This window comes from Cyprinodon tularosa, unplaced genomic scaffold, assembly GCF_016077235.1.
Source record: "Cyprinodon tularosa strain WSP-4 unplaced genomic scaffold, ASM1607723v1 ctg1215, whole genome shotgun sequence".
NCBI classification, from domain to species: domain Eukaryota; kingdom Metazoa; phylum Chordata; class Actinopteri; order Cyprinodontiformes; family Cyprinodontidae; genus Cyprinodon; species Cyprinodon tularosa.
Window position 1 is genome coordinate 63,025 of NW_024038021.1, and position 20,806 is coordinate 83,830.

A 20,806-nucleotide genomic window follows, 5' to 3' on the forward strand; every position below is an offset into this window, starting at 1 on the left:
TTACAAGAAACACAAGAAAAATCCGCTTTCGACAACTTTACCCAAACGTTTATTTTAACATAAACCTTTGCACCAACGTTTCAAATTGCTCATATTTTCCAGACAAAAAGTAAATGGCGCATCTCCTTAATGTCCCGGCCGCAACAACGCTTTAATGGTTCCGCTATCGGGACGGAACCAATAATGCCGAGTCGTTTTTTTTTCTAATAAATATAAAAATAGTCAATTTTAATGTTTTATTTATATTACAAAATAAATCGTAATAAAATTAATCCTACTTATGATGTTTTAAAAACATTTTAATACCAATTAAGGCCTTAGATTTATTTTGAACAATTCAATGCCTTTTAAGACTTTTTAAGGACCCGCGGGAACCCTCAATAATATTCGGAAAAGAAGCTCAAGGCGGAGAAAACGCTAGAGAATGAGCAAATTTCAACAAAAACGGCTGGAAAACAAGAATTCGTGACGTGGCTGCAGCATGTTGACTGAAAAGACGAACAAGGATTATGCTGTGTTAACTGTTGCTAGGCAACAGAGCATACAGGCAGTGTCAGCTAGCGTATTTTCCTGACTATAGAGGAACCCCTCACTATAAGCCAAGGCCAGTTTTATGAATCACATAAAAGCCGCTGATATCTACTGAACTGTCTCCCTCCAAACCTGCAGGGGGAGCTCTACATACAGCCCCTGGAGCAGGGAGAAGAGAATGCTAGCTTCCGTTAGCTTGCAGCAGTTAGTTTCAGCTCTGCAGGAGTTGAGCCAAGTCTCTTCATCGGTTCAGCAGCTTTAATGCGGAACAGAAATGTCCAAATGTGGGAATTTTGGGACATTTGTTCACCGTTCTACCTGCTGCTAGCATTTTCTTATGCAAAATGAGAATCAGCCGCTTATTCTATACTTTCCAATCTTGATCACGCCCTCTGGTGGTTAGGAAGAATCCACCCTAACCTTCTCATAAGCTCCATTGCTCAAAGCGCAGGAAAAAAGTGGCTCCTTAGAGTGAACCCCCCCCCCCATCCAAACAAAGAATCAGTCAGAGGAGAAGTGGTCTTTGGGTCATTTATTCAAAGTACTGGGAATCAGATTGGATCCTTCAGGTCCGGTCCGGTTCCAGTGCCGCTCCCACCCTGCTCTTCCTCCTGCCTCATCCTCTTCCTCAGCTGCTCCCCGATGTCCGCCAGCGGGTTCTGTTTGCTGGACAGCGTTCTGATGGCGTCGCTGAAGCGGCTGATCTCCGTCTCCCTGAAAGCAGAACAGGTTCAGGTTCTGGTTCAGGTTCTGCCCGCTCAGCTCCGTTCAGACAGGAGGCGGATGCTTACAGAACTTTACGCTTTTGGGACCGTTTCATCTGACTGAAGTCCGTCGGCGCCGGCCTCCTCATCGGCCTGAAACAGGAGGAACAGAGGCGTTACCGTGACGACCGGTGGCCCACGGGTCGGAGGGACCGGGACGTAGCCAGCGGACCCAACAGATCCACTCACCTCTGGTTCTTCCTGGTCTTACGGCGGGACCCTAGTGTCACCGGGGGCCCGATGAGCTGGCAGAGCTCTGGCAAGGCGTCAGCCAGGGGCCTCAGGTCCCCCACCACTGGGGTGGCCTGGCGCCGGGCCGCTGCCGCCTCCTGCTCCTGGGCCCGTCTGATGGAGCCGATCTCTGCGGGACGAGAACAGAACCAACCGGTTAGCGTGGTTCTTCCAAACGGACCCGGCAGGAGTTATGGAACCAGATCCGTTTACCCCGGATCCGGTTCCACAGACTCGGTTTACCACTGAGCTTCCTGTTGACAATACCCGTTCTATGCATGCGCTAACAGTCAATACCCGATCCGTACCGTCCCAGGCATGCGCTAACAGTCAATATCCGACCCGTACCGTCCCACGCATGCGCTAACAGTCAATATCCGACCCGTACCGTCCCACGCATGTGCTAACAGTCAATATCCGCCCCGTACCGTCCCAGGCATGCGCTAACAGTCAATATCCGCCCCGTACCGTCCCAGGCATGCGCTAACAGTCAATACCCGACCCGTACCGTCCCACGCATGCGCGAACAGTCAATACCCGACCCGTACCGCCCCACGCATGCGCTAACAGTCAATACCCGACCCGTACCGTCCCACGCATGCGCTAACAGTCAATACCCGACCCGTACCGTCCCACGCATGCGCGAACAGTCAATACCCGACCCGTACCGTCCCACGCATGCGCGAACAGTCAATATCTGACCCGTACCGTCCCACGCATGCGCGAACAGTCAATATCTGACCCGTACCGTCCCACGCATGCGCTAACAGTCATTACCCGACCCTTACCGTCCTACGCATGCGCTAACAGTCAATACCCGACCCGTACCGTCCCACGCATGCGCTAACAGTCAATACCCGACCCGTACCGTCCCACGCATGCGCGAACAGTCAATACCCGACCCGTACCGTCCCACGCATGCGCGAACAGTCAATATCTGACCCGTACCGTCCCACGCATGCGCGAACAGTCAATATCTGACCCGTACCGTCCCACGCATGCGCTAACAGTCATTACCCGACCCTTACCGTCCTACGCATGCGCTAACAGTCAATACCCGACCCGTACCGTCCCACGCATGCGCTAACAGTCAATACCCGACCCGTACCGTCCCACGCATGCGCTAACAGTCAATACCCGACCCTTACCGTCCTACGCATGCGCTAACAGTCAATACCCGACCCGTACCGTCCCACGCATGCGCTAACAGTCAATACCCGACCCGTACCGTCCCACGCATGCTCTAACAGTCAATACCCGACCCGTACCGTCCCACGCATGCGCTAACAGTCAATACCCGACCCGTACCGTCCTACGCATGCGCTAACAGTCAATACCCGACCCGTACCGTCCCACGCATGCGCTAACAGTCAATACCCGACCCGTACCGTCCCACGCATGCTCTAACAGTCAATACCCGACCCGTACCGTCCCACGCATGCGCTAACAGTCAATACCCGACCCGTACCGTCCCACGCATGCGCTAACAGTCACGGTACGGGTCGGGTATTGACTGTTCGCACATGCGTGGGACGAACAGTCAATACCTGCACCGTCCAGAAAGCACAATCCGTCCCGCAGATGCGCGAACATTCACTTTGTTTATCGTCTATGAAAAATGAAGCAATAAGTTAAATATAAAGCATCATTAATGTATAACTGTCACTTTATTTTTGATCATTTCTTCTGTCTGTCTGTCCGTATATTAATTACTGAATATTGTTTATTGATTTGTTTATCATCTATGAAAACATTAAGAAATAAAGCTACAGAATTTGTCAATGAGTTAATGAATGATTTTAAATTAGAAATTATTACATAAGGGAAAAATCCCAATAAATATAAAGTCGAATTTTCAGATTATTAGAATTAAAGCTTTAAAAAACAGAATGTATATAAATGAGTGTTTGGGTGATGGAAGGAATGGAAACGTGTGCAGAGCTGTGATTTGGGCTCAGCTAGTGGGTTTGGCGTCTCAGAACAGTCATATTATGGGATTATTGCACAGCTCCATGGTCTCAAAGCTTCCAGAAGCATCCGGGTCCGATTCCAGGGTGAGAAGGAGCCGCTTCCCGTCCTTCGAATTAGCCGGGCTCAGGTTACCGCGGCAGCCATTAGCGCCTAATTAGCAGCTGTGGGCTCTGTTACCGCCGCATCGATCGGGTCAGCTGACGGCTTCGGTTACACGCTCCGGATCAATTACTGGCAGAGCCGCCGATTACTGGAGCAGGTTCTGACCGGGTTCTGAAGAACTTACTGCTGAGCCAGCGCTCCCTCCTCTCCTTCATCTTCTCCTTCTTTGCCTTGGGTCTCCTACGCTCGGAACCTGGGGGGGTGAGAAGACAGACGGGATTTGACTAGGCCGTTCAGAGCGCTGAAGGGGGCAGGCCCACAGCATGACGCCGCCTCCCTCTAGGCTCAGACGCAGCTTTTATCTGCCACCGCAGAGACAAACAACAGCAGATTGAGCTGTTAGCAGGCAGATAGGCATCTGAACGGGCTCCCAGGGGGGATCAGCTTTCTACTGATGGATGAAACCATAGCTGCTGGGATTCTGGCTCCCACCACAGACGCAGTTAGCCGGGAGGAGAAGGACGCCAATTAAAGACGGAACCGGGGGGTCCGATTCAGCAGAACCGGACACCTCAGGTTCTGTTGAACCCGCTTCAAGCGCTCTGATATGGAGGACTTCTTCTACCTGCATTTATAACCTGCACAACATAATTAACCCTTTGTTTTATTTTGACGGGTCAAACTGAGAGCACAGGTTAAGTTCCGGGTCAGAGGTGAACTGAGGGCGCAGACATCACCGTCTCTGGCTGCTTCTTTCTGCAAAGAATGTTGCTTAATAGTTTTTACTGGCAACCCGTCCTTAAAAATGGTTAAAAGATAATTCTCTTTTTGTTGATTTTGTGGCCAAATAAGTTATTTTATAAATTTGTCCTTTAAGGATACTTTTAGTTACTTTTCACTAATTTTTGTAAATGACCTATAGAGCTCTGGAACTGGTTCATTTCTTTGATGTGGAGCAACGCAACAAAAAAAGACAAACTGTGACCCCTGTCCTGGCCTCACTTCACTGGCTACCTGTATATTTTAGGATTCATTTTAAAATTCTTATGTTTGTTTTTAAATCATTGCATTATCTTGCCCCAGCTTACCTCTCTGAGCTTCTTCATCCTTACGTACCCCATCGGTCTCTCAGGTCAGCAAATCAGCTGCTCTTGGAGGAACCGAGAACAAAAAGGAAGCTCAGAGGGTACAGGGCTTTCTCTGTTATGGGCCCCAAATTATGGAATAACTTACCTTTGCAGGTCAGAGAGGCCCCTTCTTTGCCCATTTTTAAAGCTCGTCTTAAAACCCATCTATTTTACTTGGCTTTCAACACCAGTGGGATCTAGTTTTAAATTGTATGTTTTTTGCTTTTAAACTGTTTTTAAATTATTTTTATTATGTTGTGTTCTTAAACTGTACAGCACTTTGTATCAACTGTGGTTGTTTTAAAGTGCTTTATAAATAAAGCTGGTATGGTATGGTAAAAAAAAAACATATTCATTGTTTATGGAAAAATTACTTAAATCAAATAAGTTTAACTTTAAAACTTAGATATAACTTGACAGAACTTCAGTTTGAATCTAGGACTTTACTTTGATCTGTAAATTTACTTTGATCTGTAGCTTTGATCTATAAATTTACTTTGATCTGTAGCTTTGATCTACCGTATTTTCACGACCATAAGGCGCACCGTACTAAAAGGCGCACTCTCAGTTATGTGTCCCATTTCTGTATTTAACACACACATAAGGCGCACCGGACTATAGGGCGTGTTTTTTATATACAGGTACAAGTCCTCTACTACCTTTAAATAGCTCTACTGCGTATTTAAAAATACAGCGGGGGCAAAACTGAGTATGACTGTGCTTTATTCATGTATTTATTACAAAGTATTAATCAAACCTGGCAGCTGGCCGTGAGACAGAGACATCGCAGATGACACAGCGCTGTGATCACTCCTAAATTAACTTAAAATCCTGAAACCTGCTGACGGAATATGTTCGCTTTTATTGCCGGTATCCTGGTGCCTGCAGCTAAAATTATTTAGATGAAAAACACCTGCCAGCCACCGCGTGAACCTGGAGGCTGCCCGGCCTAGAGGCTGCTGATGAAGAGATTTCTGCTGTCAGCGCACCGCTGGTATGTGGGGGTCTGAGCGCCTCCGACAGAAATAGATAATCTGGATGAACTGACTGCAATTATTAAGTTTTCAGGTGGACTTTCTCACTTAAAAACATATTAAAACTACTTTATTCCCACTGATCACAGCAAATATAGCTGCAAGATTTAGATTATTTAGATGAAAAAACACCTGCCAGCCACCGCGATGAAGAGGAGGAGACGCGCCCGCTGCTGTTGAATTAAGTTTTCAGGGAGAAAAATACAGCGGGAGCAAAACTGAGTATGATTGTGCTTTATTCATGTATTTATTACAAAGTATTAATCAAACCCATCAAAGTCATCATCCTCTGTTTCTGAATAAAACAGCTGCGCTAAATCAGACATGCCAGTTTCCCCTTCTTCGCTGTCAGAGTCACTTTCCGTGCAGCGCGGCTCCTCAGAAATAATGCCGGCTTTTGCGAAAGCTTGAACAACAGAGCCAGCAGACACTTTAGTCCAAGCATCTACAATCCATCCTCAAACGGTGGCGTAACTTGCCCGGCGCTGCCTTCTTATCCTGAAACTTTGGTCTCCGTCTGTCATCCATTGCTCCCACGCCGCTCGCAGCCTTACTTTGAACGGCCGCTTCACACCGATGTCGAGCGGTTGAAGCTCCTTTGTCAGACCCCCGGGATAACGGCGAGCACAGCGTTCATTTGATTCACCTTTTTTTCACATCGGCTGTGAGATGGGCACGCAGCGATGATGATGCGTGGAAAAAACCACCTAGTCTTCTCACATACACCTGCCTCAGCCACGCATCCATCCAGCCTTTTCCATTTGCGTTAATATCATATGTCATCAGAGCGCTGTCTGTCTCGCTGGCAGCTCCCAGATCAGCTTCTCTGATTGGTTGATGCGGCGCGTCCAGCAGCAAAACTTCCATTTTTCCATCTCGAGCAGCAGAAGCGCGGCGCTTCAGATGCTTAAACGCTCCCGACGTGCTGCACCAAAATGCGCTGCGGGACCTTTTGCTGCACCTATATGCGCGTCAACCATTGACTTTGCATGTAAACTCGCTGCTTCTGCTGCACCTGCTGGGTCCGGTTCACACCGATGTCGAGCAGCGTTAATTTGTTTCCCCATGTTTTTCACATCAGCTGTGAGATGGGCACGCATGGAGTTACATATTAACAGCATGGTGAGGGGTGGAAAAAAAACACCTGGTCTCCTTACATTCAGCCACTCTTTCATCATCTCCTCAATGAGGTGGTCTCAAAAGTCGCAGTTACAACACACATAAGGCGCACCGCACCATAGGGCGCACCGCACATTTTGAGGGAAAAAAAAGATGTTTAAGTGCGCCTTATAGTCGTGAAAATACGGTATAAATTTACTATGACCTGTAGCTTTGATCTATAAATTTACTATGATCTGTAGCTTTGATCTATAAATTTACTTTGACCTGTAGCTTTGATCTATAAATTTACTTTGACCTGTAGCTTTGATCTATAAATTTACTTTGACCTGTAGCTTTGATCTATAAATTTACTTTGATCTGTAGCTTTGATCTATAAATTTACTATGATCTGTAGCTTTGATCTATAAATTTACTTTGACCTGTAGCTTTGATCTATAAATTTACTATGATCTGTAGCTTTGATCTATAAATTTACTTTGACCTGTAGCTTTGATCTATAAATTTACTTTGACCTGTAGCTTTGATCTATAAATTTACTTTGACCTGTAGCTTTGATCTATAAATTTACTTTGATCTGTAGCTTTGATCTATAAATTTACTTTGACCTGTAGCTTTGATCTATAAATTTACTATGACCTGTAGCTTTGATCTATAAATTTACTTTGATCTGTAGCTTTGATCTATAAATTTACTTTGACCTGTAGCTTTGATCTATAAATTTACTTTGACCTGTAGCTTTGATCTATAAATTTACTTTGACCTGTAGCTTTGATCTATAAATTTACTTTGACCTGTAGCTTTGATCTATAAATTTACTTTGATCTGTAGCTTTGATCTATAAATTTACTTTGACCTGTAGCTTTGATCTATAAATTTACTTTGACCTGTAGCTTTGATCTATAAATTTACTTTGATCTGTAGCTTTGATCTATAAATTTACTTTGATCTGTAGCTTTGATCTATAAATTTACTTTGATCTGTAGCTTTGATCTATAAATTTACTTTGACCTGTAGCTTTGATCTATAAATTTACTTTGATCTGTAGCTTTGATCTATAAATTTACTTTGATCTGTAGCTTTGATCTATAAATTTACTTTGATCTGTAGCTTTGATCTATAAATTTACTATGACCTGTAGCTTTGATCTATAAATTTACTTTGATCTGTAGCTTTGATCTATAAATTTACTTTGATCTGTAGCTTTGATCTATAAATTTACTATGACCTGTAGCTTTGATCTATAAATTTACTTTGATCTGTAGCTTTGATCTATAAATTTACTATGACCTGTAGCTTTGATCTATAAATTTACTATGACCTGTAGCTTTGATCTATAAATTTACTTTGACCTGTAGCTTTGATCTATAAATTTACTTTGATCTGTAGCTTTGATCTATAAATTTACTTTGATCTGTAGCTTTGATCTATAAATTTACTATGACCTGTAGCTTTGATCTATAAATTTACTTTGACCTGTAGCTTTGATCTATAAATTTACTTTGATCTGTAGCTTTGATCTATAAATTTACTATGACCTGTAGCTTTGATCTATAAATTTACTTTGACCTGTAGCTTTGATCTATAAATTTACTTTGACCTGTAGCTTTGATCTATAAATTTACTTTGACTTGTAGCTTTGATCTATAAATTTACTTTGATCTGTAGCTTTGATCTATAAATTTACTATGACCTGTAGCTTTGATCTATAAATTTACTTTGATCTGTAGCTTTGATCTATACATTTACTTTGATCTGTAGCTTTGATCTATAAATTTACTATGATCTGTAGCTTTGATCTATAAATTTACTTTGACCTGTAGCTTTGATCTATAAATTTACTTTGACCTGTAGCTTTGATCTATAAATTTACTTTGACCTGTAGCTTTGATCTATAAATTTACTTTGATCTGTAGCTTTGATCTATAAATTTACTTTGACCTGTAGCTTTGATCTATAAATTTACTATGACCTGTAGCTTTGATCTATAAATTTACTTTGATCTGTAGCTTTGATCTATAAATTTACTTTGACCTGTAGCTTTGATCTATAAATTTACTTTGACCTGTAGCTTTGATCTATAAATTTACTTTGACCTGTAGCTTTGATCTATAAATTTACTTTGACCTGTAGCTTTGATCTATAAATTTACTTTGACCTGTAGCTTTGATCTATAAATTTACTTTGATCTGTAGCTTTGATCTATAAATTTACTTTGACCTGTAGCTTTGATCTATAAATTTACTTTGACCTGTAGCTTTGATCTATAAATTTACTTTGATCTGTAGCTTTGATCTATAAATTTACTTTGATCTGTAGCTTTGATCTATAAATTTACTTTGATCTGTAGCTTTGATCTATAAATTTACTTTGACCTGTAGCTTTGATCTATAAATTTACTTTGATCTGTAGCTTTGATCTATAAATTTACTTTGATCTGTAGCTTTGATCTATAAATTTACTTTGATCTGTAGCTTTGATCTATAAATTTACTATGACCTGTAGCTTTGATCTATAAATTTACTTTGATCTGTAGCTTTGATCTATAAATTTACTTTGATCTGTAGCTTTGATCTATAAATTTACTATGACCTGTAGCTTTGATCTATAAATTTACTTTGATCTGTAGCTTTGATCTATAAATTTACTATGACCTGTAGCTTTGATCTATAAATTTACTATGACCTGTAGCTTTGATCTATAAATTTACTTTGACCTGTAGCTTTGATCTATAAATTTACTTTGATCTGTAGCTTTGATCTATAAATTTACTTTGATCTGTAGCTTTGATCTATAAATTTACTATGACCTGTAGCTTTGATCTATAAATTTACTTTGACCTGTAGCTTTGATCTATAAATTTACTTTGATCTGTAGCTTTGATCTATAAATTTACTATGACCTGTAGCTTTGATCTATAAATTTACTTTGACCTGTAGCTTTGATCTATAAATTTACTTTGACCTGTAGCTTTGATCTATAAATTTACTTTGACCTGTAGCTTTGATCTATAAATTTACTTTGATCTGTAGCTTTGATCTATAAATTTACTATGACCTGTAGCTTTGATCTATAAATTTACTTTGACCTGTAGCTTTGATCTATAAATTTACTTTGACCTGTAGCTTTGATCTATAAATTTACTTTGACCTGTAGCTTTGATCTATAAATTTACTTTGATCTGTAGCTTTGATCTATAAATTTACTTTGACCTGTAGCTTTGATCTATAAATTTACTTTGACCTGTAGCTTTGATCTATAAATTTACTTTGACCTGTAGCTTTGATCTATAAATTTACTTTGACCTGTAGCTTTGATCTATAAATTTACTTTGACCTGTAGCTTTGATCTATAAATTTACTTTGATCTGTAGCTTTGATCTATAAATTTACTTTGACCTGTAGCTTTGATCTATAAATTTACTTTGATCTGTAGCTTTGATCTATAAATTTACTTTGATCTGTAGCTTTGATCTATAAATTTACTTTGATCTGTAGCTTTGATCTATAAATTTACTATGACCTGTAGCTTTGATCTATAAATTTACTTTGATCTGTAGCTTTGATCTATAAATTTACTTTGATCTGTAGCTTTGATCTATAAATTTACTTTGATCTGTAGCTTTGATCTATAAATTTACTTTGACCTGTAGCTTTGATCTATAAATTTACTTTGATCTGTAGCTTTGATCTATAAATTTACTTTGACCTGTAGCTTTGATCTATAAGTTTACTTTGACCTGTAGCTTTGATCTATAAATTTACTATGACCTGTAGCTTTGATCTATAAATTTACTATGACCTGTAGCTTTGATCTATAAATTTACTTTGATCTGTAGCTTTGATCTATAAATTTACTTTGATCTGTAGCTTTGATCTATAAATTTACTTTGATCTGTAGCTTTGATCTATACATTTACTTTGATCTGTAGCTTTGATCTATAAATTTACTTTGATCTGTAGCTTTGATCTATAAATTTACTTTGATCTGTAGCTTTGATCTATAAATTTACTTTGATCTGTAGCTTTGATCTATAAATTTACTTTGATCTGTAGCTTTGATCTATAAATTTACTTTGATCTGTAGCTTTGATCTATACATTTACTTTGATCTGTAGCTTTGATCTATAAATTTACTTTGATCTGTAGCTTTGATCTATAAATTTACTTTGATCTGTAACTTTAATCTGTCACTTATCTTTGATCTGTAACTTTGATCTGTAACTACTTTGATCTGTAACTTTGATCTGTAACTTTGATCTAGCCAATTTCTACTGATGAGCTACTGGATCACCACAGTGAAGCTGGGCTCTCTGGTGCCCTCTGTTGGCAGGAGGCGGAGAAGTCTAAGAAACAGTTCACACTTTTTACCATTCTGGGGAAAAGACACCAAATGATCCGGTTCTGTCTGGTCAGAACCCCCCCCCCGTTCCTGCACACTGCTGGTCAGCAGCTTCAGGTCCTACATGACTGCAGAGGGGCAGGTTCGTTCAAGCTAGAACAGGTTCTGTTGGGTCTGGTGGGGCTAACGGGTCGGACGTGTGGTTCTTACCGGTGTTGGTTGGCTGGACCTGTGGGGGTTCCTCAAGGCTGAGTGTTTGGACCAGAGACGCTGCGGGGATCTTGGTGGCTGCAAATACCCCAGAAGGAAAGGAGCTCTGAGAAACAAAGAGAGAAACAAGATGGCGGCACGGTGGATGGACGGCTGGCAGCAGCTGGAAATACGCCGATGTCTGCAGACCTTTCCAGAACCAGGACAGCTAAATCTAGATGGCGATTATTGTTTACCAAAATTGAAGTTTTATTTCGACTATCCTTTGTGCTAACTCCAAGATCGCAGACGTTTCACTTTGTGAGATTGTTACGGGATTTAAATGTAACCACTTTGTGAAAAAGTGTTTACTTCAACTTGTATGCGTGGATCTGCTAGCTGTACCTCTCTGTACCTTTCTGTGTGGCGACAAACCCACTTAAAGGGCTATACCGCCACCTACAGGTCTGGAGGGGGAAACGCAGTGACCTAGACTTGATTAAAAATCAGCGCCTTTGCAATTTTAAAACAGTTTTTTCTTAATTGCGATTAAATTGCAAAAGCAATTAATTGCCCTGGCCTAGCACGTGGATGCCAAGGTGTTTTCTGCTCGGTACGAACTCTGCTGGGGCCTCAAGAAGTCTCCATCACCAAGATATTATCCGGCCTGCTTTAATAACCCCATGCTAACATTTGTACAACTCGTTTATCTTTCTGTTAAAATATTTACAAGATTAAACACGCAACTTTACGAGTAAAAAAAAACAATTTAGGAGATTAGAAACATGAAAATTTAGAAGGAAACCAGTTTGAAAAAAAAAGGGAAATTTAACAGATTATAAACATCCAAATCCAGAAGAGTGCAGCAGATTTAAGAGAAGAAACATGTAATTTTCTGAGATTATAGACATGCAACATGCAAATTAGTCATTAAATCCCAATAATCCAGGATCAAACGACCTGAACGAACCTTTTCTATACAAAAAGCATCAGTTTTTAAATCCTTATTATTCCAGATCAGAAATCTGTCGTTTTCCACAACATGAGCAAACAAGTCTATATAGCTGGCAGGGTTAAATAGAATATTTAAAATGATTTATTTGGACGTGTTTGAGGCTACGAAGCCTACATTGTGTAAAACCTACAGAATTTATACAAATATCTCCAGAAAATGGAAGATCTTAGCTTTCAAATCAGACGCATCACCAACATGTGGGCTTTATATCTATTATTATGCTATATGGGGAGCCAATTCATTAACACACAGGCTATCAAAAGGTTTAATGGAGAGACTCTGAATTAATGTGATGAAATCTGCTTATTTTTTTCTTTTATCCCGTATCTGGGTTTTATTAGGAATGTTTTTATTCAGGAACGGTGAGTTTCCAGCTGCCACCATAGATGTCATATACATAGACGCCTCATTGGACGCTGGCTGACGTGCCTAGAGGGCGGCCATCTTGGGTCAGTTCAGACAGCGGCTGTCAGAATGAACAGGAGGCTCCTTAGATCTCTTTTTAATCACATGCCTTTATACATTTTTCTAACTGTTTTTTTAAATCATTATTTTTGCAGATGTGTACATTTGTTCTTTGTTCAGTTAACGAGGAGAAAAAGCATCTATTTACCATTCAATACCAATTTACAAAGAATCCCCTGCAATGACACACAATAAATTATATAAAAGTAATACAAATAACTAGGGATGCACGATATAATCGGCCCCCCATCGGTATCGGCCTTAAAACTGAATATCGGACATCGGCCACCCCACCGATATTTAACCCGATATTTGATCAGCTTCTGAGTTTCTAAAGTTTAAAAAAAATAAATAAATACTACTTCTTCTTCCTCCAAAACTTCTTTTTTACAGACTTAAAAACTTCTAAAGACGAGGGAAAAAATATTGATCCATTAAAATATCCCAATATCTTCATATGCTGATATATTGCCATTTAAAAACACCATATCAATCTCTTTTACTAATGAAATATTGCTATATGTCATCGTTATGCTACGAAATCCCCCGAAAATTCACCAAATGTTGCCATATTTTTATATGTTGATATATTGACGCGGTATCGATCTATTTTACTAACAAAATCTCACAAGAATTTGCAAAATATCACGAGAGTTTGTAACAGAACGATGAAATTCCACCAGATTTTGAAAGTAAAATAGATCCATACCGCGTTTTTAAAAATCTATTTGATATCAGCATATGAAAATATATTTGAGTATATTATTTTTCAAAGTGTCAGAAATGGATAACAAAACTGCTATTTTCAATGACTACTTATTTTTGTCCAGCTTTAACATCGGTATCGATATCGGTTATCGGCTACATGAGTTTTAAAATATCGGCCAAAATCCCAATATCGTGCATCCCTGGTTTTTAATCTAAATACGTTGGAATGATACCAAAATAAAGACGTAATTTTACAAGAATAAAGTCGTAACGTTACGACTTTATTCTAATAACATTACCACTTTATTGTCAAAGAATTATGAATTTATTTTCATAATATTACGACTTTATTTTCATAATATTACGACTTTAGTCTTTATATTAGGACTTTAGTCTTAATATTACGACTTTATTTTCATAATATTACGACTTTATTTTCATAATACTACGACTATTGTCTTAATATTATGACTTTATTTTCACAATATTACTTTATTGTCTTAGTATTACGACTTTATTTTCATAATACTACGACAATTGTCATAATATTACGACTTTATTTTCATAATATTACGACTTTATTTTCATAATATTACGACTTTATTGTCTTAATATTACGATTTTAGTCTTAATATTACGACTTCATTGTCATAATATTACGACTTTATTGTCTTAATATTACGACTTTAGTCTTAATATTACGACTTCATTTTCATAATATTACGACTTTATTGTCTTAATATAACGACTTTATTTTCATAATATTACGACTTTATTTTCATAATACTACGACTACTGTCTTAATATTATGACTTTATTTTCACAATATTACGACTTTATTGTCTTAATATAACGACTTTATTTTCATAATATTACGACTTTATTGTCTTAATATAACGACTTTATTTTCATAATATTACGACTTTATTTTCATAATACTACGACTATTGTCTTAATATTATGACTTTATTTTCACAATATTACTTTATTGTCTTAGTATTACGACTTTATTTTCATAATACTACGACAATTGTCATAATATTACGACTTTATTTTCATAATATTACGACTTTAGTCTTAATATTACGACTTTAGTCTTAATATTACGACTTCATTTTCATAATATTACGACTTTATTGTCTTAATATAACGACTTTATTGTCATAATATTACGACTTTATTGTCTTAATATTACGACTTTATTTTCATAATATTACGACTTCATTGTCATAATATTACGACTTTATTTTCATAATATTACGACTTTAGTCTTAATATTACGACTTTATTTTCATAATATTACGACTTTATTTTCATAATATTACGACTTTATTTTCATAATATTACGACTTTATTGTCTTAATATTACGACTTTAGTCTTAATATTACGACTTCATTTTCATAATATTACGACTTTATTGTCTTAATATAACGACTTTATTGTCATAATATTACGACTTTATTTTCATAATATAACGACTTTATTGTCTTAATATTACGACTTTATTTTCATAATATTACGACTTTATTTTCATAATACTACGACTATTGTCTTAATATTACAACTTTATTTTCACAATATTACTTTATTGTCTTAGTATTACGACTTTATTTTCATAATACTACGACTTCATTGTCTTAATATTAAGACTTTATTTTCATAATATTATGACTTTATGGTCTCAATATTGCGACTTTATTTTTCATAAATTAGGAATTTATTCTCATAATAATATCACAACTTTATTTTTGTAATATTACGGCTTCATCGTCGTAAAATTACAAGTTTATTTTCGTGATTTAAGACGTTATTCACGTAATATCTCCGGTTTATTCTCATAAATTTATTTTCCTAATGATACGTCTTTATTCTCGAATAGAAAAATAAATAAAAATCTCTATCCAGGCCCTAATACAGTCGTAGTTGTAAAATGTCAGAGGTTATTCTAATATTATTTCTGACTCTTTCCTGTGATTAAAATCAGACCTAAGGCGCCTCCTCCTGTTTATTCAGCTGGTCTGACCCAAGATGGCCGCCCTCTAGGTACGTCAGCCAGCGTCCAATGAGGCGTCAGCGCTTATAATACCTATGGCTGCCACAGCCGGTGAATCTCCTCCGTCACTAAAACACCTGATGACTTCCTCACCTGTCCCTCCTCCCTGGAGGTCTGCTGCGGCCTGCCGGTCTGTAGTGGCCTGCCGGTCTGTAGCGGGCTGGCGGTCTGTAGTGGCCTGGCGGTCTGTAGCGGCCTGGCGGTCTGTAGCGGCCTGGCGGTCAGCTCGGTCCCGCCGGGCTGAGGGAGGCTGTGGAGCTTCACCGCCTGCTGGTGGAGCTTATGGCGGACATGTTTGACCTTCCCCACCATGCTGACACCTGCAGCTCTGCTTCTTCTTCACTACAGCAGCCTGGCCGCCTTCTCTCTGCTCCTTCTGGTTCCGAGATCCAGCTCAGACTCCACACCACGTGCGTCAGGGCGCGCGGGCGACCGGAAGTTAAAGATTAAATGATAAATGTTGGTTATTAGTCCTCCATCCTGGCGGTCACTCCTCGATCTTCTCTTTGCAGATGATTTAAAAATTGAACCAGATGTTGTTCAGATGTTTTCTCTCCTGAATGGCGACAAATGAATCCACAAAGAACGGCACAACAATCAGCGAGCTCTTATTTTGAAGAGAGATAGCCGAAGTGCTACTTTTACGTCCCTTTCGATGGGGGCGTGTGCCACGGTTTAAGCCGTCGTTGAGAAACAAGGCAATAAAAGTTCCGGAGGTCTTTAATAAATATTCGGACTGAGAAAAGAAAGTTCTAATAAATGAAATAATATTGATTCTGAGACGAAAAGTATATTTTTTTGTGATTTTTTTGAGTTTAAGGTGGTATATTTATGAGAATAAACATGCAACTTTATGAATAAAAACAGATTATAAACATGCAACTTTAGAAGGATATAAGAATCAAATGTTTGAGAATAAATAGGTGAATAAAAAAAAAAATCATGCAAAATGTAGTAAATTTAGGAGAATAAACATGTAAATCGGCTGATCCAAAATGCAGCCAGAGTTCTGATGAAAATGAAAAAGAGAGATCATATCTCTCCTATCCTGGCTTCTCTTCATTGTCTTCCTGTTAAATCCAGAATAGAATTTAAAATCCTCCTTCTCACATATAAAGCCTTAAATGGCCAAGCTCCATCTTATATCAGAGATCTGATTGTTCCTTATGTTCCTAACAGAGCACTTCGCTCTCAATCTGCAGGTTTACTAGTGGTTCCTAGAATTTCTAAAAGTAGAATGGGAGGCAGATCTTTTAGTTATCAGGCTCCTCTCCTGTGGAACCAACTACCAGTTTTAGTCCGTGAGGCAGACACCCTGTCTACTTTTAAGGCTAGGCTTAAAACTTTCCTTTTTGATAAAGCTTCTAGTTAGAGTGGCTCAGGTTATCCTGATCTATCTCTATAGTTCTGCTGCTATAGGCTTAGACTGCTGGAGGACATAGGGACCCCCATTTCATCATTCTGCTTCATTCTATCTCTATTCTCCCACTCTGCAGAATCTGTTAGTTCAATCTCTAATAGAGATGTCCCGATCCAGGTTTTTGCACTTCCGATCCGATACCGATATTGTTTTTGGACTTCCGATCCGATACCGATACTGGGCGATACCAGCCTATCCGAGCATGTATTTAAGTTTAAGTTAAAGTATTTAGCCTTAGTTGTAAGACTCATGTTGAAAAGGGTTTTAGTACTCTTGATAACATCTAGCCAGCTGAATTAGGTGAGATTGAATAAAACACAATGCTTGGTAACAACAAACTTACCTGTTTATTAAGAGATAAACACAAACTGGACAAAATTATGAATAGCAATCTGAAATTGCACAGTGAACAGTAAAACCGTAAACAGTTAAAGGTGCAAGTATTACTGTAAGTTTTAATAAAAATCCAAAACAGGGGAACACTGGCGCACTCTCTTGGACTCAGGCTGGAGTCTTTTGAGACTGTGGTGGAGAGGAGAACGCTGAATAAACTCTTATCCATCATTGACAATGATCAGCACCCTCTCCACCACACAGTGGTCAGACAGTGGAGCACCTTTTCTCACAGGCTGCTCCAGCTCCGCTGTCGAAGGGACAGATACAGGAAATCTTTCCTACCATATGCCATCACATTGTACAATAAAAAATAAACTCTTGTTTCAGCATTCAGTAACCAGCACTGTACTGTACTGCACTCCATATTTTAATATTTATTTATAATCTGTTCACTGCACCTCAGGACTGTTCACTGCACCCTTATAATGTAAATACGTGTGGATGTTATGTTATTTTTACTTTTTTCTTATCTTATTGTGTTGTGACTGTCACTATGTGTAAAGCTGCTGCTACACTGCAATTTCCCAGCTTGGGATAAATAAAGTACATCTATCTATCTATCTAAAATAGTGGAATGGATCGTTTCAATCGGCGAAACTGGAAAATACGGACCGGATTTTTTTTTTAAAACTGGATCGGCAGTCTGGATCGGCATTTTACATGCTTTGCCGATACGCATTTTTTTGCCAATATTGGCGTCCCGATCCGATCCACGTATCGGATCGGGACAAGCCTAATCTCTAACGTTCTGCTCTCTCTGCTTTTTCTCATAGTAGCTTCATCTGGTCTGTTCCTGTTTGGCTGTGACTCCATCCTGGAGAGAAATATCAGCTGTGCTGCTGCCATCAACACCTTTGTTTCTAGATGTTGAAGCTTGGCCTGTTTTCCAGTGTAGTCCTGTTTCTCTGACTGTGACTAACTGGATGTGCTCTCTTCATCCTCTGACATGGGAGCTGGCTCGGAGCTCGTCTGCCTGGCTGTGTGTTTCCTGGACGGGGCCGCCTGTGGAGCTGGTTGACAGTTGCCTTTTGTATCTATGCTTCTTTTTCTATGTCTGCTTCTGTCTCCTTGAACCCCAGTGGGCCTCAGCAGATGGCCGCTCACACTGAGCCTGGTTCTGCTGGAGGTTTCTTCCTGTTCAAAGGGAGTTTTTCCTCTCCACTGTCGCTACAAGCATGCTTAGTGTGAGGGATTGCTGAAGAGTCAATGAGTCGATGCAATCAGCTGGTTTTCCTTAGATAGAAAACTTTGAATCAATCTGACTGGATGATCTGGTGAACTGGAAAGTGCCTTGAGATGACATGTGTTGTGAATTTGGCGCTATAGAAATAAACTGAATAGAATTATTCTTTTGTTTCTTTTACTCATATTCCTCCTTGTTTCCTCCTTTTCTCTTCCTGTCCCCTTTTCTTGTTGTTTTCCTCTTAATGTTTTGTTTTCCTAGTAGTTGTATTCTCCTTCTCCCTAAACTTTAATTTTTCGAGGCTTGGCCTCAGCAAATCTTGCAATGAGAAGATCTATGTCCACTGACTTCCTGACTTCTCGCTCAATGGAGAGAACAGCGAGTGCAGACAGCCTTTCCTGTGACATTGTTGACCTTAGATATGTTTTAATTAGCTTCAGCTTTGAGAAACTTCTCTCACCTGAAGCGACTGTCACAGGTAGAGTGAGCAGAAGTCTGAGAGCTATACTCATATTTGGATAAAGGTCTAGGATATTCTCCTTATAGATATAATCAAGCATCTCAGATGGTGATGAGATATGTATAGGGAAGGATCTAACTGCTCCCTTTACCTCAAGTTTCATATCCTCTGCATCAATGTCATCCATCGTCTGCTCAAGTCTCTGGCAACATTCATCCAGCTTCCCTTCCTTCTCAGTGCTTCTCATGACATCAGTGGAGTAGAGAAATCCATACAGCTCATAAAAGGTTTCCATGTGTGAAAACCTCTCCTTTAATGTCATAAGAGCTGTATCAATTAGAGGCAAGAGAAACTCTCTTTTGTAGGTCTCTTCTGCAGTGGATTGAGTTTGCTCTCTTCCTTCATATCCAAAAAGTCGGGTTGTTTTTTTCTGACGCACCTCTGGCCAACTCATCTCCACATTTAGGCTCTCTGCGATTTCCCTGGCTTCTGTTTTGGCACTGTTGAACCCATCATCCCGAAACCCCTGAAGGAATTCTGCCACTGCCCTGATTTCTTTCCTGACTGTTTCAATTGAAACTTTTTGGTTCTGCAAGATCTTGCTGGCTTTATTAATCTGGAGCAACACATTGTACCACACAATGGTGCTTACCACAAAAGGCCACCTCTGCATGTCCCGGCAGATGCTTTCAGCTGCTGAAACAACCTCTGCATCCCTTTTCTCCGTGGCATAGTCCTTTAGAGCAGTCAATGCCCCCATAATTTCAGGAAGCAGGTAGCAAACAGCTTTGATAGCTTCAATCCTGGACTCCCACCTGGTTGTTGACAAGGCCTTCAGTGTAAAGTTCTTGACATGCTCTGTGCCACGAGGGAGTTGAGTTCATTTTGAATGCGTTTGCTTAAGTAATTGTCACTTAGCTCTTTGGCCTGACTCCTCCTCAGATCCTCTCTCATAATTGGGTCAAATTGAGCCATGAGTTCAACTTGCCCAAGGAAATGTCCATTTCCTGTCTCAAACAGTCTGTCAGAGTGACCACCAAAGGGTAGATTGCGCTCTGCCAGATGGTTAACAATCGCAATTAGTCTGGTTAGAACTTCTTTCCAGCGATTTACTTCAAGAGAAAGAAGATTTTGGTTCACCTGATCAATAGCCGTGTGTGTCTGGAGTTTCTGTGATAGGGTGCGCCAAGCATCCATATTGGCAATGTGCTCAGCTGATTTTTCATGCTGTCTCTAAAGGGATGAAAGATTTTTCCAATCACTAAACCCATTCTCACTTAGCTGATTGCTCCTTCCTGGGTTTCCGAAAAGGCGACAGCAAAAGCAAAAAACATTATTTCTTTCACTGTAGACAAGCCAAGATCTGCTTATTTGTTCACCATTTTTCATTTGAATGAAACAATAGTTTCAAGTAAATCTCTGCCCGTCTCTATTTTTTGGAAAGATCCTGTCCTTCACCTGGAGTGGTCCTCTGCGTAATATCGAGCAGAGTGCTCGATCAGACAGCTGCTTTGGCCAGAGTGCTGGGTCATCTTCCAGAAGTACAGTGCTTACTAGCTGAGTGGTTGATGCTGGACTCTCTGGTTGAACAACATCATCATGAAAGTCTGGCTGGATAATATTGGAATTCTCTCCATCACAGCCCGTCCCCGTCTCATGCTGAAAACAAACACATAAAACACAGTAAAAGGCTTTT

At 39.6% G+C, this 20,806-nt stretch overlaps 1 protein-coding gene across 2 annotated transcripts; it reads right to left on the reverse strand.

Moving 5' to 3' along the window:
• Nucleotides 1-1,048: 1,048 nt before the first annotated feature.
• fam207a (family with sequence similarity 207 member A) lies at nucleotides 1,049-16,214 on the reverse strand. 2 transcript variants are annotated; one of them, XM_038275948.1, is made up of 7 exons: nucleotides 15,848-16,214; nucleotides 15,745-15,757; nucleotides 11,431-11,536; nucleotides 3,784-3,852; nucleotides 1,485-1,656; nucleotides 1,323-1,388; nucleotides 1,049-1,245 (listed from the first exon to the last, which is right to left on the reverse strand). In XM_038275948.1, the coding sequence occupies exons 1-7, from the start codon at nucleotides 15,961-15,963 to the stop codon at nucleotides 1,083-1,085; spliced, it is 705 nt and encodes a 234-aa protein (XP_038131876.1). In that variant the 5' UTR covers nucleotides 15,964-16,214; the 3' UTR covers nucleotides 1,049-1,082. The 2 variants fall into 2 exon arrangements, with proteins under 2 accessions (XP_038131876.1, XP_038131868.1); XM_038275940.1 differs by having other exon boundaries at nucleotides 15,745-16,213.
• Nucleotides 16,215-20,806: the final 4,592 nt, after the last annotated feature.

Excerpts from the sequence above, each read along its gene's own strand:
- fam207a (XM_038275940.1), bottom strand. The coding sequence starts at position 15,963 with ATGGTGGGGAAGGTCAAACATGTCCGCCATAAGCTCCACCAGCAGGCG. Across the intron at positions 1,389-1,484 it reads AAGACCAGGAAGAACCAGAG|GCCGATGAGGAGGCCGGCGC; the intron begins GTGAGTGGATCT and ends CTCCTGTTTCAG. Across the intron at positions 1,246-1,322 it reads TCCCAAAAGCGTAAAGTTCT|GGAGACGGAGATCAGCCGCT; the intron begins GTAAGCATCCGC and ends TTCTGCTTTCAG.